The 25009-nt window shown below is 42.3% G+C and overlaps 1 protein-coding gene across 1 annotated transcript; it reads right to left on the bottom strand.

Moving 5' to 3' along the window:
* Nucleotides 1–29: 29 nt before the first annotated feature.
* On the bottom strand, nt 30–24954 carry LOC137286246 (translocation protein SEC63 homolog). The gene is made up of 18 exons (XM_067817980.1): nt 24720–24954; nt 13388–13493; nt 12770–12884; nt 12434–12549; nt 12215–12276; nt 11768–11826; nt 11269–11319; nt 10813–10921; nt 10156–10250; nt 9515–9650; nt 9108–9200; nt 8307–8452; nt 7938–8085; nt 7231–7406; nt 6485–6640; nt 5821–6114; nt 4862–5068; nt 30–4671 (listed from the first exon to the last, which is right to left on the bottom strand). Exons 1-18 carry the CDS (start codon nt 24841–24843, stop codon nt 4531–4533), a joined length of 2334 nt encoding a protein of 777 aa, XP_067674081.1. The 5' UTR covers nt 24844–24954; the 3' UTR covers nt 30–4530.
* Between the last annotated feature and the right edge of the window lie 55 nt (nt 24955–25009).

Here is a 25009-nt window from a genome sequence, read left to right as displayed (position 1 = left end):
GTAAACAAAATAAATGACAGAGCCAAGACTGACGCTGAAAATAGTTTATTGTATTTTCATGTAAAGAAACACTTCACACTGCTATAACTGCCACAGGAAAATGTAAGAAACTAACATGAGTGGAATGAAGACTGATGGATTGTTCGTGTTATTTTGAGGGTTGATCAGGGTAATGGTCTCAACAATTACTGTTCATTAAAGGGAATTTATGATGCAATGTGTTTATCTATACCTACGTAAGCAAGAAAACGTACATGATCTGCAGTGTATCTGGAAATATGTCCACCTAGCCATGCTCACATGGTACTAGACAATACAGCAGCTACTCCATGCGTGGCTAGTTCTGATCATGTGGGACAGCAACCACTGTATGCATTTGGTGACATGATACAGCAACTACTGCATGCATGAAAAGCCATGGTCATGTGATCCAGCAACTACTGCAGGCATGATTGGCTATAGTCACATGGTACAGTAGCTACAGAGGTATTCCATACATGACTAGTCCTGGTCACGTGGTACAGAAGCTACTCCATGCATGACTAGTCCTGGTCACGTGGTACAGCAGCTACTCCATGCATGACTAGTCCTGGTCACGTGGTACAGCAGCTACTCCATGCATGACTAGTCCTGGTCACATGGTACAGCAGCTTCTCCATGCATGACTAGTCCTGGTCACGTAGTACAGCAGCTACTCCATGCATGACTAGTCCTGGTCATGTGGTACAGAAGCTACTCCATGCATGACTAGTCCTGGTCATGTGGTACAGAAGCTACTCCATGCATGACTAGTCCTGGTCATGTAGTACAGCAGCTACTCCATGCATTACTAGTCCTGGTCATGTAGTACAGCAGCTACTCCATACATGACTAGTCCTGGTCATGTAGTACAGCATGCAATGATCCATTCTAATGACACCAGATATAGCAGATGTCAAGTATATCCTTACTGTAAATCATAGAACTCAGAACGGTCAAAGAGCATATTTGTAAAGGATTTTCCGAATAAATAACCCATGTAACATCAAGACAAATTCAGATATTCTTTACAACTCAGTTCTAGGTATATTTCTTCAGTACTGTATTTCAGATTTTATTTACAAAATGGGATTACTAAGCTATTTACAAACATTATAACCTTCAACAAGAAAGCTAATTATTTCATCACATAACATATTGTCTGAAAATCCCTCTAACACCAAATTGTTCAAACTCTGCCATAACAGTTTTATCCTGTATATTACTATGTACACATTCTGTCTCCTCACTGCTATTCAATATTATCAGTGTCGACATAATAACAATTACAGTAATGGAAAATCAAATGTCTGCAGGTGACTGACGTATGATAACCTTAGTAACAATATTCTTGAACACATCTCTGACATAAAGGCAATATTAGATTTGGTTCAAGGTCAGACTAGAAATAAAGTCTAATACATATTACACAGATTTCCCTGCCATTGCAGCACAGTGCAGATGACAAATATAATTTGTCCACATTGATTTCAGACCATTCTTTGTAATGTAATTAACTTCATCTCAAGGCTCCAATCCTACAAGGCTATCTTTGAACCATGACAGTCGGAATCATGTCAAGGTTCCAAGGAAAACCTTGGCATATGTCTTTGGGGTACATGATCTTTGAAAAATAAGAACATTGATTCTACGGCAGGTTAATAACCTTTTTTTTATTATGGGTTGAAGAATTAGGCATTCTTTCAATCAAATATAGTTCTCACGTTTGCAAACCAAAGAGAAGAAAATGAGATTGGTCCTGTCTGGCCTGCTTTATGGTAGTTAGTGGTTTCTCTTCATATCATTATCCAAATACACAACTTGAAGCTCCTGATGACAGAAGCTGGTTATCGTTACTCAACTCTATAGCCAAGGACAACAGCGAAAGAAACCAATGTAAGCACTCTACCAGCATAATTTAACATGGAATAATCCATAAATATATCTAGAAACAAGTGTGGAAGAAAGAGTTGAAGGAGGGCTAGATGAAGCTATTTGGCATATCCAGTAATATTCCAGCATTTTGAAAGTACTATCTGTCTGCATATATAGGACATGGTAAAAATAGGCATGAAAAGTAGTCTCCCTTTGAATAGTACAAATAATAACTGTAACAGATTTCGGGGAAGGATGCTGGTTTAATGATTTGAATGGCAGTTTGTCATGACATCTTTTGGTGGTTAATGAGTTATCTTGCACCATCAGCAGAGAAAATACACTGCTCACAGAAATTAAAGAACAACAGACTTGTGTAGTATATATGTTCAATAATGAGAAATGGCACACTAATGAAATAAACTGCTTTCATTAAAGAACTCTTTGAGACACATCATTTAGTTATATTAACAGCTGTAGGAACAATTAGGACATGGATTCTTTCAATGTGACATTTTGGCACAGATGGTTGCACTTTAATCAAACAAAAATTACGTTCCAACTGTTTCCAAGCACTTTCTTTATTTAGTACACACATCTGCACCCAAATTTACTTAAATCATCAAAGGTACAATCAATTTCAACACTTGTCCGTTTGAAATTAATTCATACCCCTAATTCTTGAAAACTGACATTTGCTGAAACAAGGAAAGAATTTGCTGTAACTGATGTAATGAGAGCATGACAAATTTGGTGCCAACAGTATTACATGTTGCATCGTGGCCAAGGCTGACACGCTAAGAGAGTCTGATTATGTATGATCTGGTGCTTCAAGAGTCATGGAGTCGTTTCAACAGGTAACGATTACATTCCTTAGCTCACCTGATAAAGTTGTCAAATAGTGCATGGTTCAATGCATGATTCAATGTTCCAAGGAGCTATGCCTGTGTACCAGAGGTCAAAACATAATGGACAGAACTTATTTCATGGCGTGGCAGCACTTTTCAACTTGCGATTTTTTGTTTTAGCATTTGTATCTCTGTTCATAAATGTGTTTAAATAATTGCCCCCAGATGAACAAATGCTATGCTGAAATGCTTAGGCAGTAAGTCTACAAAACTCATCCAAGCATAGCTTTCAACATGGTCACATTTTATGACAAAACATTGGACAAAATATCTGATCATTCATCATGTTGTACAGACCCTTTGATCTCCTATAGTATATATATCATTCAATCTCAGTCAGCAGCTATATTGAACCAGAAATCACAAGAGTTACACTTTGCCATCTTACCCTGATGCTTGCATGACACTGGAGCACAGGGACTGGTCACTAGTCACAGGGAGAATGCCACCAAGGTGTAGTCTTCATGTAGGAGCAGTAGCCAATCAGTGATTCTGATATATCTGTGTTGCCCATACTGTAATTGGGCTGCAACAGTTCTGTTTGATTCTTAAAAAATCAAATCTGACTCCTTAGTGTTGTTTTTCAATAACCATTATCACTATTTCAATTCCATATTTGAATACCTATTGAAATTATTTCCATGCAGCCAGAACATAATTTTGACTCCAACTTGAGCAGTTTTGAGCGCTGGAATCAGGCAAAACCTGATTGATTGACGCCGGGCTAATTATCCAGTGAGAATTGTTAGAAAACATTGTCAAGCTGATGATGGATTTCATGCTAAATATGATGAGTGTTAAATGAAATCTGATGTTTTACATGTTTGAAGAATTGAATCATAAATGACATAATAGAAGTTTGGGTGAACTGTTGCAGCCATATGATGTAACATTACTAAGGTCATTTGTTTTGAATCTTCAGATGACAGTTGGGTGACAGTTTACATTAACAGTGATATATTAAGTACACTAAATCTGTGACCCTCTACCATTTCATTGGCAAACCCTGCAAAAAATGACCAGTTCTGTTATGCTCAATCCAGTTTGCCTAACCCTATGATGATCTTTAATGTTCACTCCAGATGGCTCATCCTTATCATGAATGAAGGTAAAGGTTCATGCATTTGTTACCCTCCAGACAATATGTACTTGTTCCATCAAGGGCTAGCATCTGTCAAGACTGGAGCATTTCCTGCTAACACTTGCACTTTGATCATACACACAGTCCACATACACATCCGTCTTCAGTTTTAGAAGATCTCGGTATAGATCACTGCACCAAAGGCAAGGTCTCCACACAACTTAAATGTGACAACATGACCCAACCAATATACCATAAATGAAATAACAATCACTCACTTTATTTTAACAACAATGTTGTACTTAATCTCAAACTTGATATTCCAATACATCATTTGAGATAAACGTAAATAAATCTCTTTTCTATTGCATCATTTGCGATAACAAGCTGGACACTCATTCTCTACAATCACACTCATCCCTTCCACACGCCAACTCTAACATAAATACGTATCAGCCAGTTATGTATTATTATGTATAATCCTATCCACATTCATCCATCCACCAGACACTGCTTACATACAAACGTGCACTATTCTCTTCTGCATCCCCAACTTCTTGACCTGAATTCATCCTCCTTAATTAACAAATCATAATCTTCTGTACAACCTCGCATCCGTCATTCCTCCCCTCCCCACTGTCATCTCTCCTAATCATCGTCATCCTCCTCAGAAGAGTAGTCGCTATCCTCCTCTGTGTCTTCTCCCGCACCATCCTCCTTCTCTGCCTCGTCGTCCGAGATGTCCCACTGTGGGTGGTCAGACACAACCTTTGCCTCCTTCACGTCCAGCTGCAATAGTAGTATTCAGTCTAAGATGTAGCCTTGAGTCAATCAATGCTTAATGACACGCATATTTCAGCTACATTAGACTAGCATAACAAGAATCCATTCTTTTCTGAACTACAAGACTTGGTCATGTGAAGACTTGATTTCAGCTGCACTGCACGAGGAAATACCTATGCAGGAAGTAATTACGTACCTTGATGTTGGATATTTTGTCAAAGTCAAGCAGATATGAGTCTGAGCGCAGGATGACAGAGTACTGGTATGAGCCAGGTTTACGTGGGGCTGAGAACTTGAGCTGGACCTCTTCATCCTTCTTCAGGCTACAAATCTGTACAGGGGCAGTGATGAGGTTATGGTGTTTCCTGTCAGCCACGTACAACCACCACCACTCCTGCTTCTCCTGCAACAAAAATGACAAGCAGTTAGCTCCCTGTTTAGCATTCCAAATAATAAAACCAAAAAGTTATCACCCAGTACATTACACTCAACAAGAATGACAAGGAGTTCAGCGTTTCCACCAAACAACATGAGTTGATTATTACAAACAACAATGTTAAGGACTTATCTTTCTCCTCTATCAAGGCTTTAACTCTTTCTTCCATAGTCACACCAACAGTGACAGGGACATTTCATCATGGTTAATTTATCAAAACTACCAACAACACAGTCCAGGGGTTATCTCCCTTTTCAGTATTCCAAACAACAGCGTCAAGTAGTTATCTCCTTCATCAGTTTGCCTATTCACTGCCTTGTTTTCATTCGCTTGTATAAACAACACTCAGCACTAGTCCAAATGTAGGATGGTGACCTCTGATTAGACAATAAAGTGATGGATTGATGGATATTATGTGCAATCAGCTGGCAGATCCACAAAGTCACCACTAACAACCAACACAGGTTAGAAGGAACCAAGATAAACGAAACTACAACACTACTAGTAGGCATCACTTATTCCCATATCACTCCCCAAAATCAAACAGTTCCATTCATATTTCAACTGATTTAGATCTTATATGGCTATTGAACATGTCCAAAGAGGGCAGAATTTAAGTTTCAATCCTCGGTCTCTTCTGACAACACAAATCAATATCTAAAAAGAATCATTCCACGATTGGCTGTTATGAGGGTGTTAGAGCATGTTATACAACTTACTGTAGGGAAATACGGGCAGTGAACGATGTGGCTCTCCTTGCTCTTGGTTTCCAGAGAGTTTTCTTTCCTCGATTCTTCCTGGAATTTTGACCAGTCCTCCTCCTCATCTTCATCCTTCTCCTCATCCTCTGATTTGACAGGCTTCTTAGTCTCTTCTTGTTCCTCCTCGGACTCATTTCTCTCCTCATCCTCTGACTCCTCAACATGCGAGTCTTGTGGCTTCTTCTCGGGCACGTCTTCATGTTCATCATCATCTGCTCCTTCGGCTGCTGCCTCTGCTGCTTTGGCTGTTTTCTGTGCAACAACAGGAGAAAAACATGTACAATGTGACAGTTAAGAGGAAACAGTCCTTCCCACTTTTTATGTCAAGGTAACCTGTTAGGATTTCATGAATAGGAATGTTGCCCAATACAGATGCAATGCCGAAAGATGCTTAACACCATCACCTGACACTGTTAAAAAACAAGAATAGGACTTACAATCTGTCACTCACTTAAACTGACTGACAAGGGCATGACAGTTACCTTATTACCCTGTGGACACGTCCATGACTGTAGGGTTATTATAATCAACAAGTACAGGATCACACTTGTTATCTTGTGAGGTAAACATTTAACACAGGTCAGTTATCCTATGTAATAACCAACAAATATAGCACAGTTACCCCATTATTCTGTGCAGCATCAGATTTGGCATGTGGAGCTGCAGACTTCCATTGGTTGGCTTGCTTGGTCTTCTTCTTCTGCTTGGCTCCTCCCTTCTTGCCTTTCTTCTTTTGTTTCTCCCACACCTTGGGCTTGTTCTGGGGGGAGGCGTTCGTCTGGGGAACATTGCATCACCATACTAATTTGGTAAGATGTAATGTTAAACAATGCGTTTATCACATCATGTAAGTTCATAGTCATGTAAGGAGAAACAGTTGTGAAACTCTGCATTCTTCACCTGTCCAAGTATATGCTTCAGCCTGCAAGTCTATACAAGGCAAACCCTCACTATATAATAAACATCATCTGCCAGTAATGGCCTAATCAGCCTATCACTGTTGTTTATACTCTGTAAACCCTACTTTCGTGACACCCCTTTTGCTATATATCTTCCAAGTAACACCAATTGTTCACGGTTGGTCATTGGGGGGAAGAAGTTACTTAAGTAAGTATCATTAAAACTGCTGTTTGCTTTGGTGTCAAGAGACGGGGTGCAATTGCAGTAAACAAAACAATTTATGGGTAAGGTCAGTGCACAATTCATGAGCATGACCTCGGGTCATAGTAGTGCAGGCTTCAGGTACAATTGTCTATATATAAAAAAACGTCAAAAGGGTTGTCCCAAAAGTTGGGTTGTTTCATGGGTAGCATGAGGTATTGTGTAACTATTCTGATCTTAAATCTCAACAGCACTGTTCCCCCTCACCTGTTTTTCTTCACCATCCTCACCCTCTTCATCTCCATCATTCTCTACAACATCTTCAACACCTTCAGAGGCTGGCAGTTCCCGATTCAGTTTCAAACCCAGATCTTCACGTGTCAGTCTCACAGTTACCGTGACAATTGATCCAGCAGTGATAGATTTGTCTTCATCATCAAGAACTGAAATTTGACAGGAAAGTACAATGCATGTCCGATATTTTATCTCGAATCATGCACTGCTTGCTTCATGAATCCCTCCAACAAGGGTTTCCATACAGATATGAAATGCATAAGCTGTGCACCAAACATTATTCTTTCATCTTCACCAGTTCACCAGAAAGTTCGAAGTGACCAGAAGGGAACAGACTAAACATTGATTGTTTGTTTCATGTATTACAACACACTAGCAAAATCTATGCTACAGGATCAGTAAAAACAGGATTATGAACCAGACAATCCAGAGACAAACACTACGAGCATTGATCTACGTGTGCCCACCAAGTCAGCAAGCGTTATGACCAGACATGCACAGCTGAAGGATAATTCTGATGAAAGACTTGTAAATTTTCTTTATTTCAATCACTGAACCCATGACCAGCAGATCTGGGCAGTTAAGGGGTGCAATGCTGCACAGCTAACTGTGACACCTTGTGTCACCTGTGCTCCTGGCTCCACTTATGTTGCATGGGATTTAACTGCTTGTTAGCTTACCCTCAGATGTTACTTCCATGATGACATCAGGCATGCCTGCACACACGTTCATCACATCATTGTATTCGCTGTCATTCAGACCACGTAGCATTGAGCGTCGATCTTCTTCTTTCATGGATACCAAATCACGGATAGTGCGAATGTTCCTCTGTAATTGAATAAAGAACATTGAGACCACAATGCAAGGTTTCTCTAGGAATGTGAGTGCTCTGAAAGACATAAATCATCTGGGAACATGGTGGGAGCCAGATCTCTCAAAGTAAAGTATAAGGCACAAAGGACAGAAGACAGTGATCTATCTTCTTTCCCACAAAGTATCTGCATGATACGGTGGTGTAGGTTTAAGTATATGACCAACAATGATCTCACTTTCTTGCCCACAAAGTGTCTCAGCATGTCCTGTGTGATGTGGGGCAACTGCAGCAGCGAGCTGGACTTCTCCTCAAGAGCTTGTATAATCATCTGGCTCAGCTTCATCAGGTTCTCCACTGTGTCCAGACGGGGACTCTGCTGCACTGTAACACAATGGGCTACATGCTTGACAAAATTCACACATGGTGAGATAATGCTCTCCATGTTTGACACACAATTAAAACATATTGCTGGAAATTTTTGACACTATTCATCCATCGTAATACCATGTTGTAAATACTTGTCAGTATGTGATAGTAGTTTAATGTGTAATGTGTTGCTTGTCACGCTGAAGACCTAGGATCGATTCCCACAACAGTGCAATGTTTTCAGTCCATTTCTGGTGTCCCTGTCTATATTTTTGGAAAATATTTCAAAGCAGCATAAAACTTTAATCACTGTAAATGCTATTTTGTAACTGCAGAGTTCACACAGTGACATACATGACAGGTTTAGCTCTGATACATCTCAGTTGATTGGCTGGGGTGTGTATGCTGAGTGCTTATGTGTATTGGGTGGACAGGTTCACTGGGTGGACTGAGTGGCATTTTCAGTGGACAGGCTGAGTGATCTAAACATGCTGAGTAATGTAATTCTCTGAATAAAATTGATATTTTATACTTATCCCGACTCACGACAACAGCAATTAGCATGTAGTCAGGGTAGTCAATTAGTCAGGGTAAGGAAAAATTATGGTTTCTAAGTTCATCTAGTGGATTAAAGTTGATGGGCACAACGAAACATAACGGCAGCACTTACATCTACCTGCCATTGCCATGGCAACCTGCTGGGCACAAATGTTGATCATCTCATTCAGAAGGTATGGGCATTTGTTCAGGATGTACTGTTTGTCTGGGGAAATCAAACACAATATACATGACAGTAAACCATACAATTATAACAAACGTTCAAGAAAAACTTTACATGAGGTACAGCACAGTTTCCGTGAGGCCATGATTTGAAATGGTAGCATGAAAGTTCTACATAAGGCGTACATAGGTGGATCGAGAGGGGGTGCAGGGGTGCGCAGCCCCTCTTTTGTATTGAAGTATATCAAATGACCATTGAAAATGGGTGAAAATGAAGTATGCGCTCCCTCTTTCTCAACAGTGTGCACACCCTCCCATTGTTAAAAAGCCGTATCTGGCTGTGAAGGTGTATCATACCGATGTCCAGACTGAGAGGTGGCAGTGGCATCCTCTGGCAGTGAGCCAGAATGAGGGCACGAGCCTTGATGCTGTAAGGGTAACACAATGGTGGCTTCTTGTTCTCCTTCTGGATGTTGGGCAAAAGCTTCATCAGCTGAAAGAATTTATATACATAGTTACTACCTTTTATTCTTTGATCACACTCAAAATAACTGAAAAGAATGGTGTCTGCTCAATCATGATTGAAGACATTGGATGCAATGTTTTATGAGATATCACATTCACATAAGTTTAAAAAGTGGCCAAAGTGTCATGGTGACCATGAAGATAAAGTCAAGAGCACCCTAATCAACTGGTGTCTGCATAATCCCCCAATGTAAGCTGTCACCAAATATAAAGACACTGGGTACAACAGTTCATGAGATATCACATTAACAAGAGTTTGAAGAGTAGTCAAAGTATTGGGGTGAAGTTGAAAATGAGGTCAAGGTCACCCAAAGTTACTGGTGTCTGATAATTCACCAATGCACCAAACAGTGCTCGTGACATCCTGTTAACAAGAGTCAGGGACAACAAGCAAACACTGTCAAACATGGAAATTCCCATAAAATTCACACATGGATAGTCTATATATCAAAAGTGGTAAAGTCAAGACTTACTGTTGGAATTTCTTCATTGTCACTTGGTCTGTTTGCGATCTCGGCATTGTGAAAGCGGTCAAATTCAAATGATGCTCCCAGGATCATGATGGCACCTGAGAAAATAGTGAGTGAGTTTAGCTGTAGGCCACACTTAGCAATATTCCAGGTATGTGATGGCGGCCTGTTAATAATTGGATGTGGACCAAACAATCCAGGGATCAACGCCATGAACATGTACACAAGTGGGATACAATGACATGTATCAACCCAGTGAGTGAGTCTTACCACCAGATCCCATTACTTGCCTCTTACAACAAGTATGGGTTTCTGAAGACCAATTCTAACCCAAATCATCAAAGGAACCTGAGACATACACAGGGTGATTGAAAACAGACCATAATAACACAAGGCTTTTACTTTTACTTCTCTCAGCTAAGTAAAACATACCAAGGCTGAATCTTACTTTGTGAATGGAGGAAAATGTGAAAATTCACATAAAATTATGCTTCAGAAAGACAGAATGAAAATCCTATTCTTAAAGATAACTGTACATCAACAGTAGAGACACACATTTATATTTGGATGAACAGTTAATGACATCCCACTCGGTACCCACTTACTGATGGATGAAGAGAGCAGAAACAGCTGATAGAGTAATAAACTGGGTAAACTTACGTTTGAGGATCATGTTTGGAGTTCGGCTAATGAAGTAGAAGTAGAGATGTGTTGTATCCAGCAGGATCTGATCACCACTGAACTTGATTGACCGATACCACCACATGCCCTGGCAGAATATGGTCATACAGTTACACACAGCCAATTACTGTTTCAGTCAATGCAGAATCTTATTCACACATGTGAAATATATAAACTTGACATAATGTTTCTACGCGACATGAAAGCCGTTGGTGAGTGTAATTGTATGTCTGCTTCAAAAGAAGAGAACTTCAAGAGATTTCAAGTGTTCCACTATCTTTGCATAAAGGGTGAAGATGAGCAAATATGCATGAGTTGTGATGAGGAAAAATTCAAAATTATAGTCAATGACTAAAATGCTGTTGTTTTTATTTTATATCAGATGAAGAGCCATTCCGTTGGGTGAGAAAGGAACAAGTCTGCAGTTTCACTTACCACAATGATTGGCATGAGAATCATGAAGACCAGCAGATAGGCAGCAAGCACCTGCAATACACTTCACATGCTTACCACAAATACATCACGTAACATGGTTTCATGCTGACTTGCAAAAATTGGAACAATACACCATATACTTTGAGGGCTCATTTCCTAAATTTGGGAGTCATGACTTTCTTTACACTACTATACAATTATTTAATCTAAATTATGCGGTAACATGATCAATGCATTAAGTGGCATTTCAGAAATAACTTGAATGTTATCCATTATACTCGATACAGAGGTTCACAGGAAGAAATAAAAAGTACAGTCATATACTCTGTCAATCATGACTCACATTAAAGACTCATTTTACACAAGTAAAATCCTTAATGGAACCCAAGAGGCTTTTTAATTGAGATAAACATTGACTTGAGTTATGTCCCTTAATTAGAAACAGATGCAAAATGTCAAAAATGCATGAATTCACTGGGTGAACCTGCATTGTACATACCCACATAGAGTTTTCCCTCTCAACAATCCACTTGGGCAGAGCTATACCAAATCTGGTAGCTGAAACACATCTCAAATATCAGTACATACCTTTGTTGGGCAAACACGTTTAGAAAAGACAGGGTGAGAACTGATAACGTAATGAACACTGGATACACAGTAGTACATAAATCGGTATCATCATGACCTAGTTCTTGCAGAGTTATGTCCCTTGAGAGTGACAGCAGCCAATGTTTATGGGTTCAAATCCCAGTTTGGCCTGATAATACTTCCTGGTTGTCAGCATTGGATCTAAGAGCTAAGAGCCACATCATTTAGGGCTTTCTTCTGACATTAAGCTGATACTCAGTGACTCCATATACAGATATACTGTTCAAATTGGCATTCAACGAAACTTGTTCACTGTATCCTGTAGGACACAAATCTTCACCATGTACACAGTTCTTACCTCCAGGGCCATCAGGGTTCCCATACTCCTCCCAGTTCTTGCGAGATTCTTCATCTGTCAGTCTGTATCAAAAGGTTAATTCAGATTCTTACTTAAGAAAATCCCAGAAAAGCAATACTAAGCCTTTATACTTCTGAAGTTTACTGGTTCTATTGTCAACATAAGACTTGAAACATGCAGGCTCTATTTACTGCTGAGGACAAGACTAAATTAACTCACGCAGCAAAAGCCTTGGCTATTCTCATAAACTTCTTGGGGTCTCCAGTCTGCTTGTCAGGATGGTAGATCAAACTGAGCTTCCTGTAGGCCTTCTTGATCTCTGAAGGGCTGGCACCCTAAGTCACAGTTGTTGATGGTTATTGAGCAACACGTCCATTTATTACCCATGGTTACACAAGACTATCACAGAAACTATTGCCAATTTAACAAGCTATTGGACAGAATAGAATACTTGGCATCAAAATTTCCAAATTGTTTTGGTCCAAACATGTTTAGCAAACAATTAAAGTTAATTACTTGAAATGCCCTTCATGATACTATCATACAAGTACTCACTCTATCAACTTCAAGTTCCTGGAAGGGGTCATATTCCACATAGTCCATCTGTATTTTGGACACCTTGTAGGCCAACAGGAAAAAGATCAACCAGCCAATTATCAAGCCAATTTTTCTGAAAAACAAAACATGGAAACATAATTTCAAATGTACTCACATCTACTCACATGACTTATGTAAGCAACCAGCATGATCCAGGCAAACTTATAGGCTAAAGTTAATATAAAAACTAAAGCACTGTCAAGATTATGAACTTAATCATATACTTGTATAATTCATCTATTCACAAATGTTTGCTAGACAAGATTATTGGTTAGTTAGCTGTTGAACGCTGCACTAATATTTTAGCTATATGATGGCGGTCTGTAAATAATCAAGTCTGGACCAGATGATCCAGTGATCAACAGCATCAGCACTGACCTACACCACTGGCATGTGATGACATGTGTCAACCAAGTCAGCAAGCCTGACCATCCGATCCTGTCAGTTGCTTTTTTGTGGTTGCTGAAGACAAATTCCAAACTGGATCTTCATGGGTAAGATTACTTACATGCTCACACCAACGTACAAGACATTACCATGTTTGATAGTAAGGTTGCACACATTTATTCTACTCACATTGATTTGTCCTTAGCATGGAACCAGGAGTCCTTGGTCTTGAGCAGAGTTTTCTTCAACTGACACTGCTCGCAACTACACTGGATCCGTGACTGTTGTGCGTCATCTGGAAGTATGTATCTCATTAGAAAGGTCCATGGATAATCAAGAAAACAATGTATAACTCTCAACATAACTCTCAGCAGCTTCCCTCCTTTCACCCCCAAACATCCCAAAACAAACAAACGAAAAAAACCCAAAACACACACACACAACTACACAACAAACTAAACAAAATCCAGCTATGGTCTACAGACAACCTAGTCTAAACCAGACAATCCAGTGAGGGTCACAACGAAGCCCAAACCAGACAATCCAGTAAGGGTCAGGGTGACTGTCAACGACTATCAACAAACTGACCTTGCAGTTGTGGCATTTCATATAGCCAAGGTTACGGGCGCATGTTCCACTCGAAGGAACACATCAACAAGCAGCATAACGCTTAAACAGTCATCTTTTAACATTAACTGCCGAATGCAAAACATATATATCTGCTATGATAACCTACAAAGAATTCCATACAAAAACAGGAAGGAAAATTCGAACAAACCTGTAGAGGTTGCAGATTCTTTGAATAGAGTCCTCCTTGGGGTACTTATAAGCATTTAAATGTTCTTTAAATTCTCGCGACAGTTGTAACTATATTTTTTCAATAAAATATATACAAAACAAAAAACATTGTTTTTGTCTTGTGAGACCACCTCTACAGGGCCCCTGGTCCCATGACAGCCAAGAGCAGGTAACTCTTCAGACTATAGCCTCCAGCAAAACACTTCCGTTCTGTAAGCAATACAGACAGAATGTGGGGAGGTGGGTTGCCTTACCCCAAGGAGGACTCTATTCAAAGAATCTATAACCTCTACAGGTTTGTTCGATTCTTTTTCATAGAGATCCTCCTTGGGGTACTTATAAGCATAAGACAGACTCCTAAAGACTGATCTTAGGGAGAGGCATTCTGTCTGCTCATGAACCTGACATAAGATGATAACCTTTATTACGTTTAACTGAAAGTAACAAGGAATCAAACTTACCTGGTCACGTGACCTTCTATGCCTTGCGGCGGGGGTGTGGACCAGGGCCAGGCTATTACACAGTCTAACCCTACATTTCTATGAGAAAGTCGTAGGGTGCTTATAAAAAATGCCCCCCGCCCCGTCGAGACAGGCGACCGATATATCAGGGTCCATTCTCGTGCACTGGCCAAGGTGCTAGGGAAGACCTGAAACAGTCTAGACCGGTAAAGCAAAAAATACCACCACCATAATAGAGCCCACCACCGGGATAAAAGATGGAAAGTATACAGTAAGACACCACCACCAGTCTACTTGTTGCAGCTACAATGTCAAATGATCGTTCGTCAAATGATCGTTCGTCAAATGCAAGGGTAGCTCAATCGGCTAGGGCACTCGTGCCCTGCCCACTGGTGAGAACTGACTGGCCAAACCGAGCACGCTCGCTTGACAGTCTGTCTAACTGGTAATGACGGATGAACGTGCTCGGTCGGCTCCAAATAGCCGCGGAGCAGATCTCCTCAATGGGCAAGGCAGACGCATATGCCTTAGAAGTCGCCACAGCCCTAACCGAATGAGCTTTCAAACCCTCAGGGGGCGTACGACCTTTCGAGGTGTATCCCATACAAATGGCAGAGACAAGCCACCTAGATATGGTCTGCTTGTTTGCCGGAAGGCCAGCCTTGCCGCCACCATAACAGCAGAACAATTGATCATTCTTCCGAATGTCTTTTGTTCGTTTGATATAAGCCTTAAGGGTCTTACGGACATCTAAGACGTGAGCACGTCGAAGAGAGGTACCGGGCGGCGAAGGCTGCATGAAAGCGGGAAGCTCAATAGGCGCCGTAACGTGAAAGGTGCTATCTCTCTTAGGACGGTAAGTATCTGGCAATCGAATGCTCACTCTGTCTTTGTGAAACACCGTTAATTCAGGGTTGGCGGACATAGCGTGTATGTCGCCTACCCGCCTGCCAGAGGTTACCGCCACAAGAAAAGCAGTCTTCCATGTCAACAGCTGGAGGGACAGAGCCGACAGGTTGTGAAAAAGAGGACCGGACAGCCAATCAAGAACGACTGGCAAGTCCCACGGGGGACTAATCCGCCGGACAGACGGACGGATTCTGTCCACGCCTGCATGAAAGCGCTGAACTAGAGGGTGCTGCCCCAATAATTCACCATCGACAGGAATGTGGAAGGCAGAGATTGCCGTGGAGTAACCTCTAACTGTAGAAGCGGCCAGACCGGCTTCCAGTTTAGATTGCAGAAACTCCAACACAGATACTAGATCTGCAGAAAAGGGATCGAGAATCCCCCTGTCGACACACCAGCGCGCATAACAGGCCCATCTATCCTCATATTGAACGTTCGTCGAATCCCTCCGCGAAGCCAGAATTGTGTCTGCAACTGGTGCAGGAATTCCTCTCGCATGGAGGCGACTCCGGACAGCGGCCAAGCCACCCACTGAATCCTGGGATTGGGGTGTGACGCTCCGTTCTGGGATAGTAAGTCCGGTCGAAAGGGTAATAGTACAGGAGGCTGAGCCAGAAACCTGAGAATTACCGGAAACCAGCTTTGAGCCGACCAAAGCGGTGCTAGAAGCACAAGTAGCCGAGCCGGTTGTGCGGTCAGCTGCGAGAGGACTCGTGAGATCAGAGGCACTGGCGGGAATGCCCAAAGTACTCCATGTCCAATCGAGCAGAAAGGCGTCGTTGGCTATCGCTCTCGGATCCGGTATCCTTGAGCAAAACACAGGAATCTGGTTCGTCGCCCCAGAGGCAAACAGATCTACCTGGAACGACCCGAACAACTGGGAAATAATCCCGAATATCCCCCGATGCAGCATCCACTCGTGTGGGGCTAGTATACGTCTCGATAGCGCGTCTGCGCGGACGTTGTCTATGCCCGGGAGATAAACAGGGAGCACCCGAATGTCGAACTGGTCGCACCAAGTCAGAAACTGCCACGCCTCCTGAAGGAGGGACGGAGACACTGTGCCGCCTTGCTTCAGGATATACGTCATAGCGGTCTGGTTGTCCATCTCTAGGTGAACCACTTGACCCCGCAATGACTCCACGGAGCTCTCAATTCCAACACATTGATGTGTAGGGTAACTTTGTCCTCGGCCCAATGACCCGAGACCGATAGTTCGCCCAGGACGCTCCCCCAGCCTGTGAGGGAGGCATCCGTCTGAATCGAGAGGGAAGGTGTCGGTGTCTCTAAGGGGATCCCCCTGGACAGATTTCCGACTTCCGTCCACCACCGCAGGTGAGGAATCAACCAAGCGGGAGTCTCGAGAATAGTCTCGTAGCTCTCCGAATGGGACCACAACTGGGCTAATGCCTGTTGAATGGGTCGCATCCTCAACCTCGCATGCCAGACCACGTCCACTGTAGCCGCCATAGTGCCCAGCAAATGAAGCCAAGTTCTTGCTGTGGCTCTGGGGAACTCGAGAAACTGAAATACAGTTCTCTGAACTTTGACGATGCAGTCTGGGGCTAGGGAAACAATCCCCTGAGCCGTATTGAACCGTGCCCCCAAGAACACCAGATCCTGCGTAGGGGTCAGGTCTGATTTCTTGAGATTGATGATCCAGCCGAGCTTCAACAGGATGTCCATCACTTGTTGTGTGGCATCGTGTGATAACAGGAGCCCGAGGGCCCTCAAAAGCCAATCGTCCAGGTACGGATGACAACATCTGCCCTGTGACCTGGCTAGCTGAGCCGGAATCAACATAAGTTTGGTGAACACCCTCGGCGCCGTGGAGATGCCGAAGGGTAGAACCCAAAACTGATAACACTTCCCGTCGAACGAAAACCGAAGGTATTTCTTGAACTCGGAGTGTATCGGAACATGGAGGTAAGCGTCCTTGAGATCGATTGACGTGAGCCAATCCCCTGTCTCTACAGAAGAGATCACTGACCGCAGTGTCTCCATCCTGAAGGACGGAAAATCTATGAACTTGTTCAGCCTTTTGAGATTCAAGATCGGTCTGAACCCTCCGTCCTTCTTGGTCACAAGGAAGTACGTGGAATAAAACCCGTCTTCTTGTTGACCTTCAGGAACCAACTCGATGGCAGCCTTGTCCAGTAACGACTGGACCTCGGCACGGAGGACCTCTGCTCTTTCCCGGGAGAACGGCACCGGCGTGTGCCGAATCCCTGAGAAGCATGGAGGGTCTCGCTTCCACTGTGGCATATGGCCATCCCTGACTGTGGACAGGACCCAGGGATTTGAAGTAGCTGCCTGCCATTCCGAAAGGAATAGTGACAGCCTGCCGCCTACAGGGACTTCTGGCGCAAGGCAATGTACCCCCACCGTCGGCAGTTCTCCACCTGCTTGTGTGGGGGACACCAAAGGCTCCGGGCAAATGTTTAACGGGAAGCCGGGGCCGGCTTCCCTTTGCCCCGAAAAGGCTGCTGTTGCTGCGACTGCTGCAATGCAGGCCCCTTGCCTTTGCCTTTCGCCCTCTTGCTACGTTTGCGCTGCAGCAGAGCAGTCCACTTAGCACTTTCCTTTGCCAGCGCCGAAGGGTAAGCTGAAGCAAGAGTGGGAGGCTGTTGGCGAGACGAGGAGGCTTGCTCAAACAAGGGCTTAGAGTCCTTGAAAGTGCTAACAGCCTCCGCGGCCTCCCGCACAACCTGTAATGCCCCAGGGAAGAGGGAAGATCCCAACCTGTAGGGCAGAGCCAGGAGTGCCTGTTGGGTAGCGGGAGAGTACCTGGCTAAGGATAGCCATAGCCGACGCAACCCCATGATGGCCCCCATCATCTGGCTAGCACAGCACCTGATGCTGTCCCTCGCCAGATGAGTGTGCACGTCCGTAAGCTGCCGACCCAACATTGCCGACGGAGAGTCGTCAGCAGTGCTCCCATGATCCAACAGCTGCCCCTGCAAAGCAGAAAGGTAAGCTGAATGGACCACTACTCTCAGCTGCTGGGCCGCACACCTATATTGCTCCTCAAAGGAACGATAGGCGGACCTTAGCACTGGAGCGGCCGTGGAGAAGGGCGGCAGCCGCCGGCCCTGCCTGGCCAAGGCCAAGGAAGAGGAGGAGGACACCCCAGGGTGACCGAGGCGTACACACACTCGTCCACCACCGGCGGTTCGAATAGAGAATCCTCATCCAGTTGATACTGGCGGCTAATCTCCGGGAGATCAAAGCGCGACCGGGTACCCGAAAGGAGCGGATTCACTACCTCCCCGACCAGCGATGGGAGCAGGCGCAACGTCGCCTCGGCGACTTTAGTAGGCGCGAACGCCTCCCCAGGGAGCCGAAACTCCAAGGGGTCGGGCTCCGACACAGGAATAGAAACCTGAGGGAAGACCTCGGCAATTTTCTCTCTAACCTGTCTGAGGGACGAACCGAACGAGTACGTGACCTCCGACTCGCACTCCTCCCCAATCCCCTCCTCCTCGATATCCATCTCCTCACGCTCCTCAGACAGGGAACCTTCACCGTAAAGCGATCCTGTCGAGGGCGCTACCGAGACGGAACTCGAAGGAGCAGAGAGACTAAGAAGGACCGAGCCACTAGGTTCGCCCCTGCCAGAGCCCGAACTAGGTCGCCTGGGCAACTGGGGCAAGCCCCCCACCGGAGGGTGACCCGAGAGCCCAGGAAATGGATAGGATGTCGATGCCCCCAGCGGCTGGGCAGCACTAGGCTGCCTGCCCACCGTGGCACTAGGCGCGCTGACCGCGGTCAAGCCGCCGACACCGGGCGTCGTTGCCCCACTTGCCCCACGGGACAAGCTGGGGTCGACTGCCCTAGGCACATCCGCCTGAACGCCCGAAGCGCAGGACGGCTGCCCAGAGGGAGGAGCGTTCTCCGAGCCTAAGCCCGGGCCGCGGCCTCCCTCAACTGAACCACCATGGCCGCTCAATGAAGATCGGGCGTCCAGTTCCTTTCGGAAACCAGACAGTGCCGAATCTATCATTGATTGTACCGAAGACATCTGTTGCTGAAACAAGGCATTAATTGAATCAACAGAGATTAATGGTGCTTGCGAAGTAGGGGTAGGTGCTGAGGATACAACGGCAGAAGAAGGGGAAGGGTCCCTAGACACCCTGGCCTTCTTAACCGACCCCTCCGAAGAAGAAGCTGCGCCTTTCTTTTTGTGGGAGCGCTTAGATGGAGGGTCCTGAGCCCAGATATCCCCCCCGCCTTCAGTAGGTTGGAATAGAACAAGAAGTCTGCGTGTCTAGACTTTCTGGTCTGAGGGGTAAACCCCGCGCACACATCACAAGACTGATCGTCGGGATGACATTCCACTAGGCATCTTAGACATACATCATGCAGGTCGTTAGCCGGAATGGAGGATTTGCATGTTGAGCAGGATTTAAACTGCAAGGCAACAAATAACCTCCTAGTGTTGCATAATAAACAACAATAAAACAAGACACGCATGGGCGCAAAGCTAAAACTAAAACTACGTACATAGTTAAGGTAAAAGCTAAGTGCCGCGACACCATAGTTTACGACATATTTTTATAAAAATAGTAGTAAATATGGAGATAACATGAATAAAGTACATAAAAGCATAGCTACACAAGCTTACTTTTTCACAAAAAGACCGCCATAAAACTAAAAAGTTTTGGCGGGAAAAAAGGTTTGCCTTCCACCATTATGCTAACCACGTGGCTACCAACAGGGACAGCAAAAGTTACAACAGTTTGACAAGTAAACTGTAAAAAATGATTCCTAATGCGCCCATGCGTCTAATAAAGAAACCATACATACAGTTTGAGCCTCTGAGGTACTCATCTTAGTACTTCTCTTTGTCTTTGGTAAGCAAGAATCTCTGTGAATGCTGAAGCACGTCTGCATAGGCGGGCGACAGAAAAGGAAGTGTTTTGCTGGAGGCTATAGTCTGAAGAGTTACCTGCTCTTGGCTGTCACGGGGCCAGGGGCCCTGTAGGGGTGGTCTCACAAGACAAAAACGATGTTTTTTGCTTTGTATATATTTTATTGAAAAAATATAGTTACAACTGTCGCGAGAATTTAAAGAACATTTAAATGCTTATAAGTACCCCAAGGAGGATCTCTATGAAAAAGAATTCAAGATTTACTTTTCGAAAATGGCTTTTTGCAGCATCGCAAAATCCATGGTGACAAAGATTGGGATCTGGCTGTGCACCAATGGCATTACAGCATGTTTAAAGCTACAACAATATCTTGTCCATAGTATGAGAGTAGTGTGGGGAGGGGGCAGTAGCACACATAAAAGGAAATTGTTTGGACTTTGGACTTTGGACTTTTGCTGAATGGACTTTTGCCCTTATGTAATTGTTTTGTTGACAAAATTTTAATTCTGACATGGTTTCAATTCACAGAATTTTTATCTGAAATATTGAACTTCAAGAGGTCAATGAGGTATCACCAAGTATCTCTGACATTGAGTCCTACAGATATTGGAGTGACAGGGATTTACAGCACACAAAATCCTGCATCCTATATGCATGAAAATTTACAATGGATGCAACAAAATTGATAAGCACATCCACAGAGACTCAGAAAAGGTTCCCTGATATGTTCCCAACTGAACATCCGTGGCATATATTGAGGTGGAGCATGTACACCTGAGACCCAACACCCATGGCTCTACAGGAAAGGCAGAACTACAACATGGGAACCATGACAACATAGCAAAGCTAGAAAATTAGCTCAATTTTTAATTCACACCCCAGTTTCACAGATGTAATCTGCAGACCTTCAGCTGATGAGTTCAGAACCTTCATATGATGAAAACAGTGGCATCAGTCATAACAGAATTAACATAAGTAAATGTACTCCTGCAATTACAGGGATGAGAATGGATATGAGTGAAAAAAGAGCAAAATTGGTCCAAGTCTCTTTGGAGTCATGTTAACAGAAACAATATAACATATATCATGAATGATACTAGTGCCATCAAATAAACAGAATTCTGTGGATGTGAGGAATATTCTCATCCCTGCACTTACTATTAAACAATTGTAAATTAATTCGCTGAAACATACTAATGTTGTCATGGTTTGTCTGAATTAATGAGATATTAACAGTTTACATGAATTGAAGACAAAATGTATACTATTTATGTATTTGTCTTTGCAATGGTTGATGCAACATATGCTCACAATAACTGCAACAGCAGCTAGAACACAATGACTATTTTTTTCCCATTCAAATCCCATATTTCTATATCATATGTTTTTTTTTCATCCGGACAGCACTGCATTCATTGATTTTTGGGAACACATGCATAGTTCTGTGTGATGGTTTCTGTTGATAATGTCACAGTACTCCGACACAGCCAGTGGATTCTTACAAGGCACGTCATGATACAGCTATCCCCTGATATACTATGAACCATGATTCTATGTTCATGATATGAAATGAATCGGAATACTTAATTCATGAAACTTTCCATGAATTCTTACATATCACAGCATATGAACCTTCTTAAAAAGGAACAAACATGATTAAACACGTAAAAAGGCTTGAGCCTTCCTCAATATCCTGAGAAAGTCTTCTTTAAATCAACAATTTCAGTATAATATTATGTCAGATGAAATTGAGAAATCAATATTTTCACACCACATAAAAATGAATACAATTTCAAAACCAAAAGTATATTGTTTGCAAAGAATGAAATTGTTTATTAAATGTAAGTTGGATAACAATGCCATTTCACTGATGTCTTAAATGTTCCAGATGTGAAATGACACAGGATTAAAAAATGAAATCAAATATCATAATGATTTGAATGCACTGATACACTGGTTATACATGACATCCCCACAGAGGCATTTACACTAAAATTACAGAATTGAGTACATAATTCATAAAGCTATAGGGTTAACATGAGGAGAAAAAAACAAAAACCCATGTCACTGCAACAACAAAAGACAGATGTCTTTTAATGTCAATCAATAAATCATTAAATGTCAACAAGCTGATGTCATTTTGATTGTTTTGTCCTTAAGCCTTGGATGAAACTGCCTATCATGGTGCTGTGGTTCAATGATGCTGATGTTCAAACAGGACATATTTTACACATTGCACGTTGGATACAGGCAATGCATTGCTGCAGTAACATGGGTAAAACATGTAAATGAATTGTGCAAATGTTGACAGCGATGTGTGTCTTCATTAAATGAAGAATTGAGTATAATGTGATTAAGAACTATTTTTACAAATTGGCTATGAATCAAGTTTTAGTGATGTAGCCATCTCCCCTCCGCAACTCACATTATCATGATAACAACAAAACAAAACAAAACCCCAGTGAAAAAAATGCACATTAAGTTGTCAAAATTAGTATTTCCCATCCATTACATCATTGTAAAAATGGTGATTATGGTCAACAGCAGGTGTAAATTAAATCAGAAAAATAGAACTTATTTTCTGGAAAATGCTACTTGACTACATCACCTTTATGAAACATTTACATTTCAACCTTTAAATTAGTTTAATAAATATTTTATATTTGTCATTTAGGCTAGTTTCAAGTGTGTGATGACTATCATGGTGAAACAAACTGCTTGTGATTATTGCTGCTGTGAAGCCACTATGATCTGAATATTGTATGCATGATGAAGATCAGTTAACAAATATGTACATGAGCTATATGTTAGAACACTGTCAACAGTTGCACAGGTGATGGATTATTCAATATATTCAATTAAATAATAACAAAAGGACTTGTCTGACATATTTTAACTACGATAATAGTGTTAATTTCTTAGAACAATGACCGGTGACAACAATATAGTCAAAGTGACTATGTAAAATAGGTTAACATATTACCTTGTGGTGATATCCCTTTTGCACATCATATTTTGATAAATAACACCCGTATTCAAGTAAAAACACTCTCTTTAAAAAAAAAATCAGGTTTGTCCAATTCTAGTGATCATGGGTAATGAACTGAATTCATCAAAGGGCATGGCTTGTTTACACAATGCAGTGGTTACTTATTACCACTTAGCATGTTCAGAAAGTGGTCAAATGTAACATGTCATACTAGGGACTACACTTTCTTAGTAAAGTACAAATTCCAGTTCTTTTTTTAGTTCAGTCTCATTTGGGATTCGAATCCACACCCTCAGACTCAGGCACCCAATCACCAGCATATGGTGTAATTCACTGGAAATGTGAGTGACTTCCGACTGATCTACTAGTGACAGTTATTAGTTGAAACTAATTAACTAATTCTTAATTAATGGCATTCCAAATAATTTCCTTAACAGCATGTACATATATTATTGAATGCATCCTGGTGAGCATACCAGTCATTGTCTTCATCTTGTCACAACTCCACCTAATCATGACCTCTTGTATTAAGTTGTATTCCTGCTTATTTTTCTTTCAACAGAAACATGTGATGAGAAAAGCAACTAAGTTTAGATAAAAGGCTTGGGCAGATAACTTAGATGAGTCCTGTTAAGGTCATGGCTACCAACTGGGTCATAGTGACCAGAGGCCTGTCATGTATTACTGTATTATATTGCTTGATGACCAGGGTTACACAAGTTTCCTTTTGCAATTCTTTCTGACTATCCTCTGATTCCTTCTGACTTTAATACATGTTTACATCTATAAACATGACCATAATCAAATTCTGTTTATGTATGATCTGATTGTTCTATATGCCGAAATGATTCATGGAAAATGTGTTTCATGTGTTTTATCAATCAGAGATGAAGTTGGCTTGGGTCAGTATCGATTATCATATGATATTGTATGACACAAGCAAAAGACTTTACACTGGAAAATATAAATTGGCACTACTGCATGATGAACAAATAATCTAGCAACATGGCTTAGCCACCAGTCCCACTACAGGACAGTGTCACTCGAGCGACAAAAATTTCCAGAAACTATGTTTTGAGGCATATGCTAACCACCTGTTTTACAAGCTACCAAACCCACTATTAACTGTATTCATTTTTGAACTATTGTAATTCTACGGTGTCATATGCCAGTTGTTCCGTTTAAAATGCTGAAATTGGGTTCTTGTACTACTAGAGCTGATGTTTATTGTATGCCAATCCGGGTTTTCCCAAACATGATGGGTGAAAGGCATACGGATGAAGTAAAAAAATGAATGAAAGTATTCATTGAATTCCTCAACCACTCGTCTTAGTGTACTGGTGAGAGTCTGTAAAAACACAATATAGTTTTAATACTTGTATTTATTATTGAAACGATATTTGGTAATCCATGTTTTTATTTGGCTTTGAGGGGCTAGCAGATTTATGTGCCCCCTCAAAATGAGAAATTCAAAATGGATGTCAAAATCCTACCTTTAGCTTTAGCCCGTGGCCATAGATAATATGTAGCCGGTATGAGAACCAGGCCCCAAAAGGAAAGAAGGAAATAGTAGAAAGTTCCCCCCTCCTCATCGTACTCAAACTGCATGCCAGGCATCTTGGCTCTGTTTACGTCGCTTCCGTCTTGATAAAGGAAGTCGGTTGTGTCCCTTTATATAACCTGCGTAAATGTCTCGTCACCATTCGGGCGGCCATCCGTTAGTCACGACAGCAGTTACATCCCTTTGATAAGCAATCTCAAGAGCTTTTGTTTCTGCACATAT

This window comes from Haliotis asinina, chromosome 6 (assembly GCF_037392515.1).
Source record: "Haliotis asinina isolate JCU_RB_2024 chromosome 6, JCU_Hal_asi_v2, whole genome shotgun sequence".
Lineage (NCBI taxonomy): Eukaryota > Metazoa > Mollusca > Gastropoda > Lepetellida > Haliotidae > Haliotis > Haliotis asinina.
This window is presented reverse-complemented; position numbering and strand designations above follow the sequence as displayed.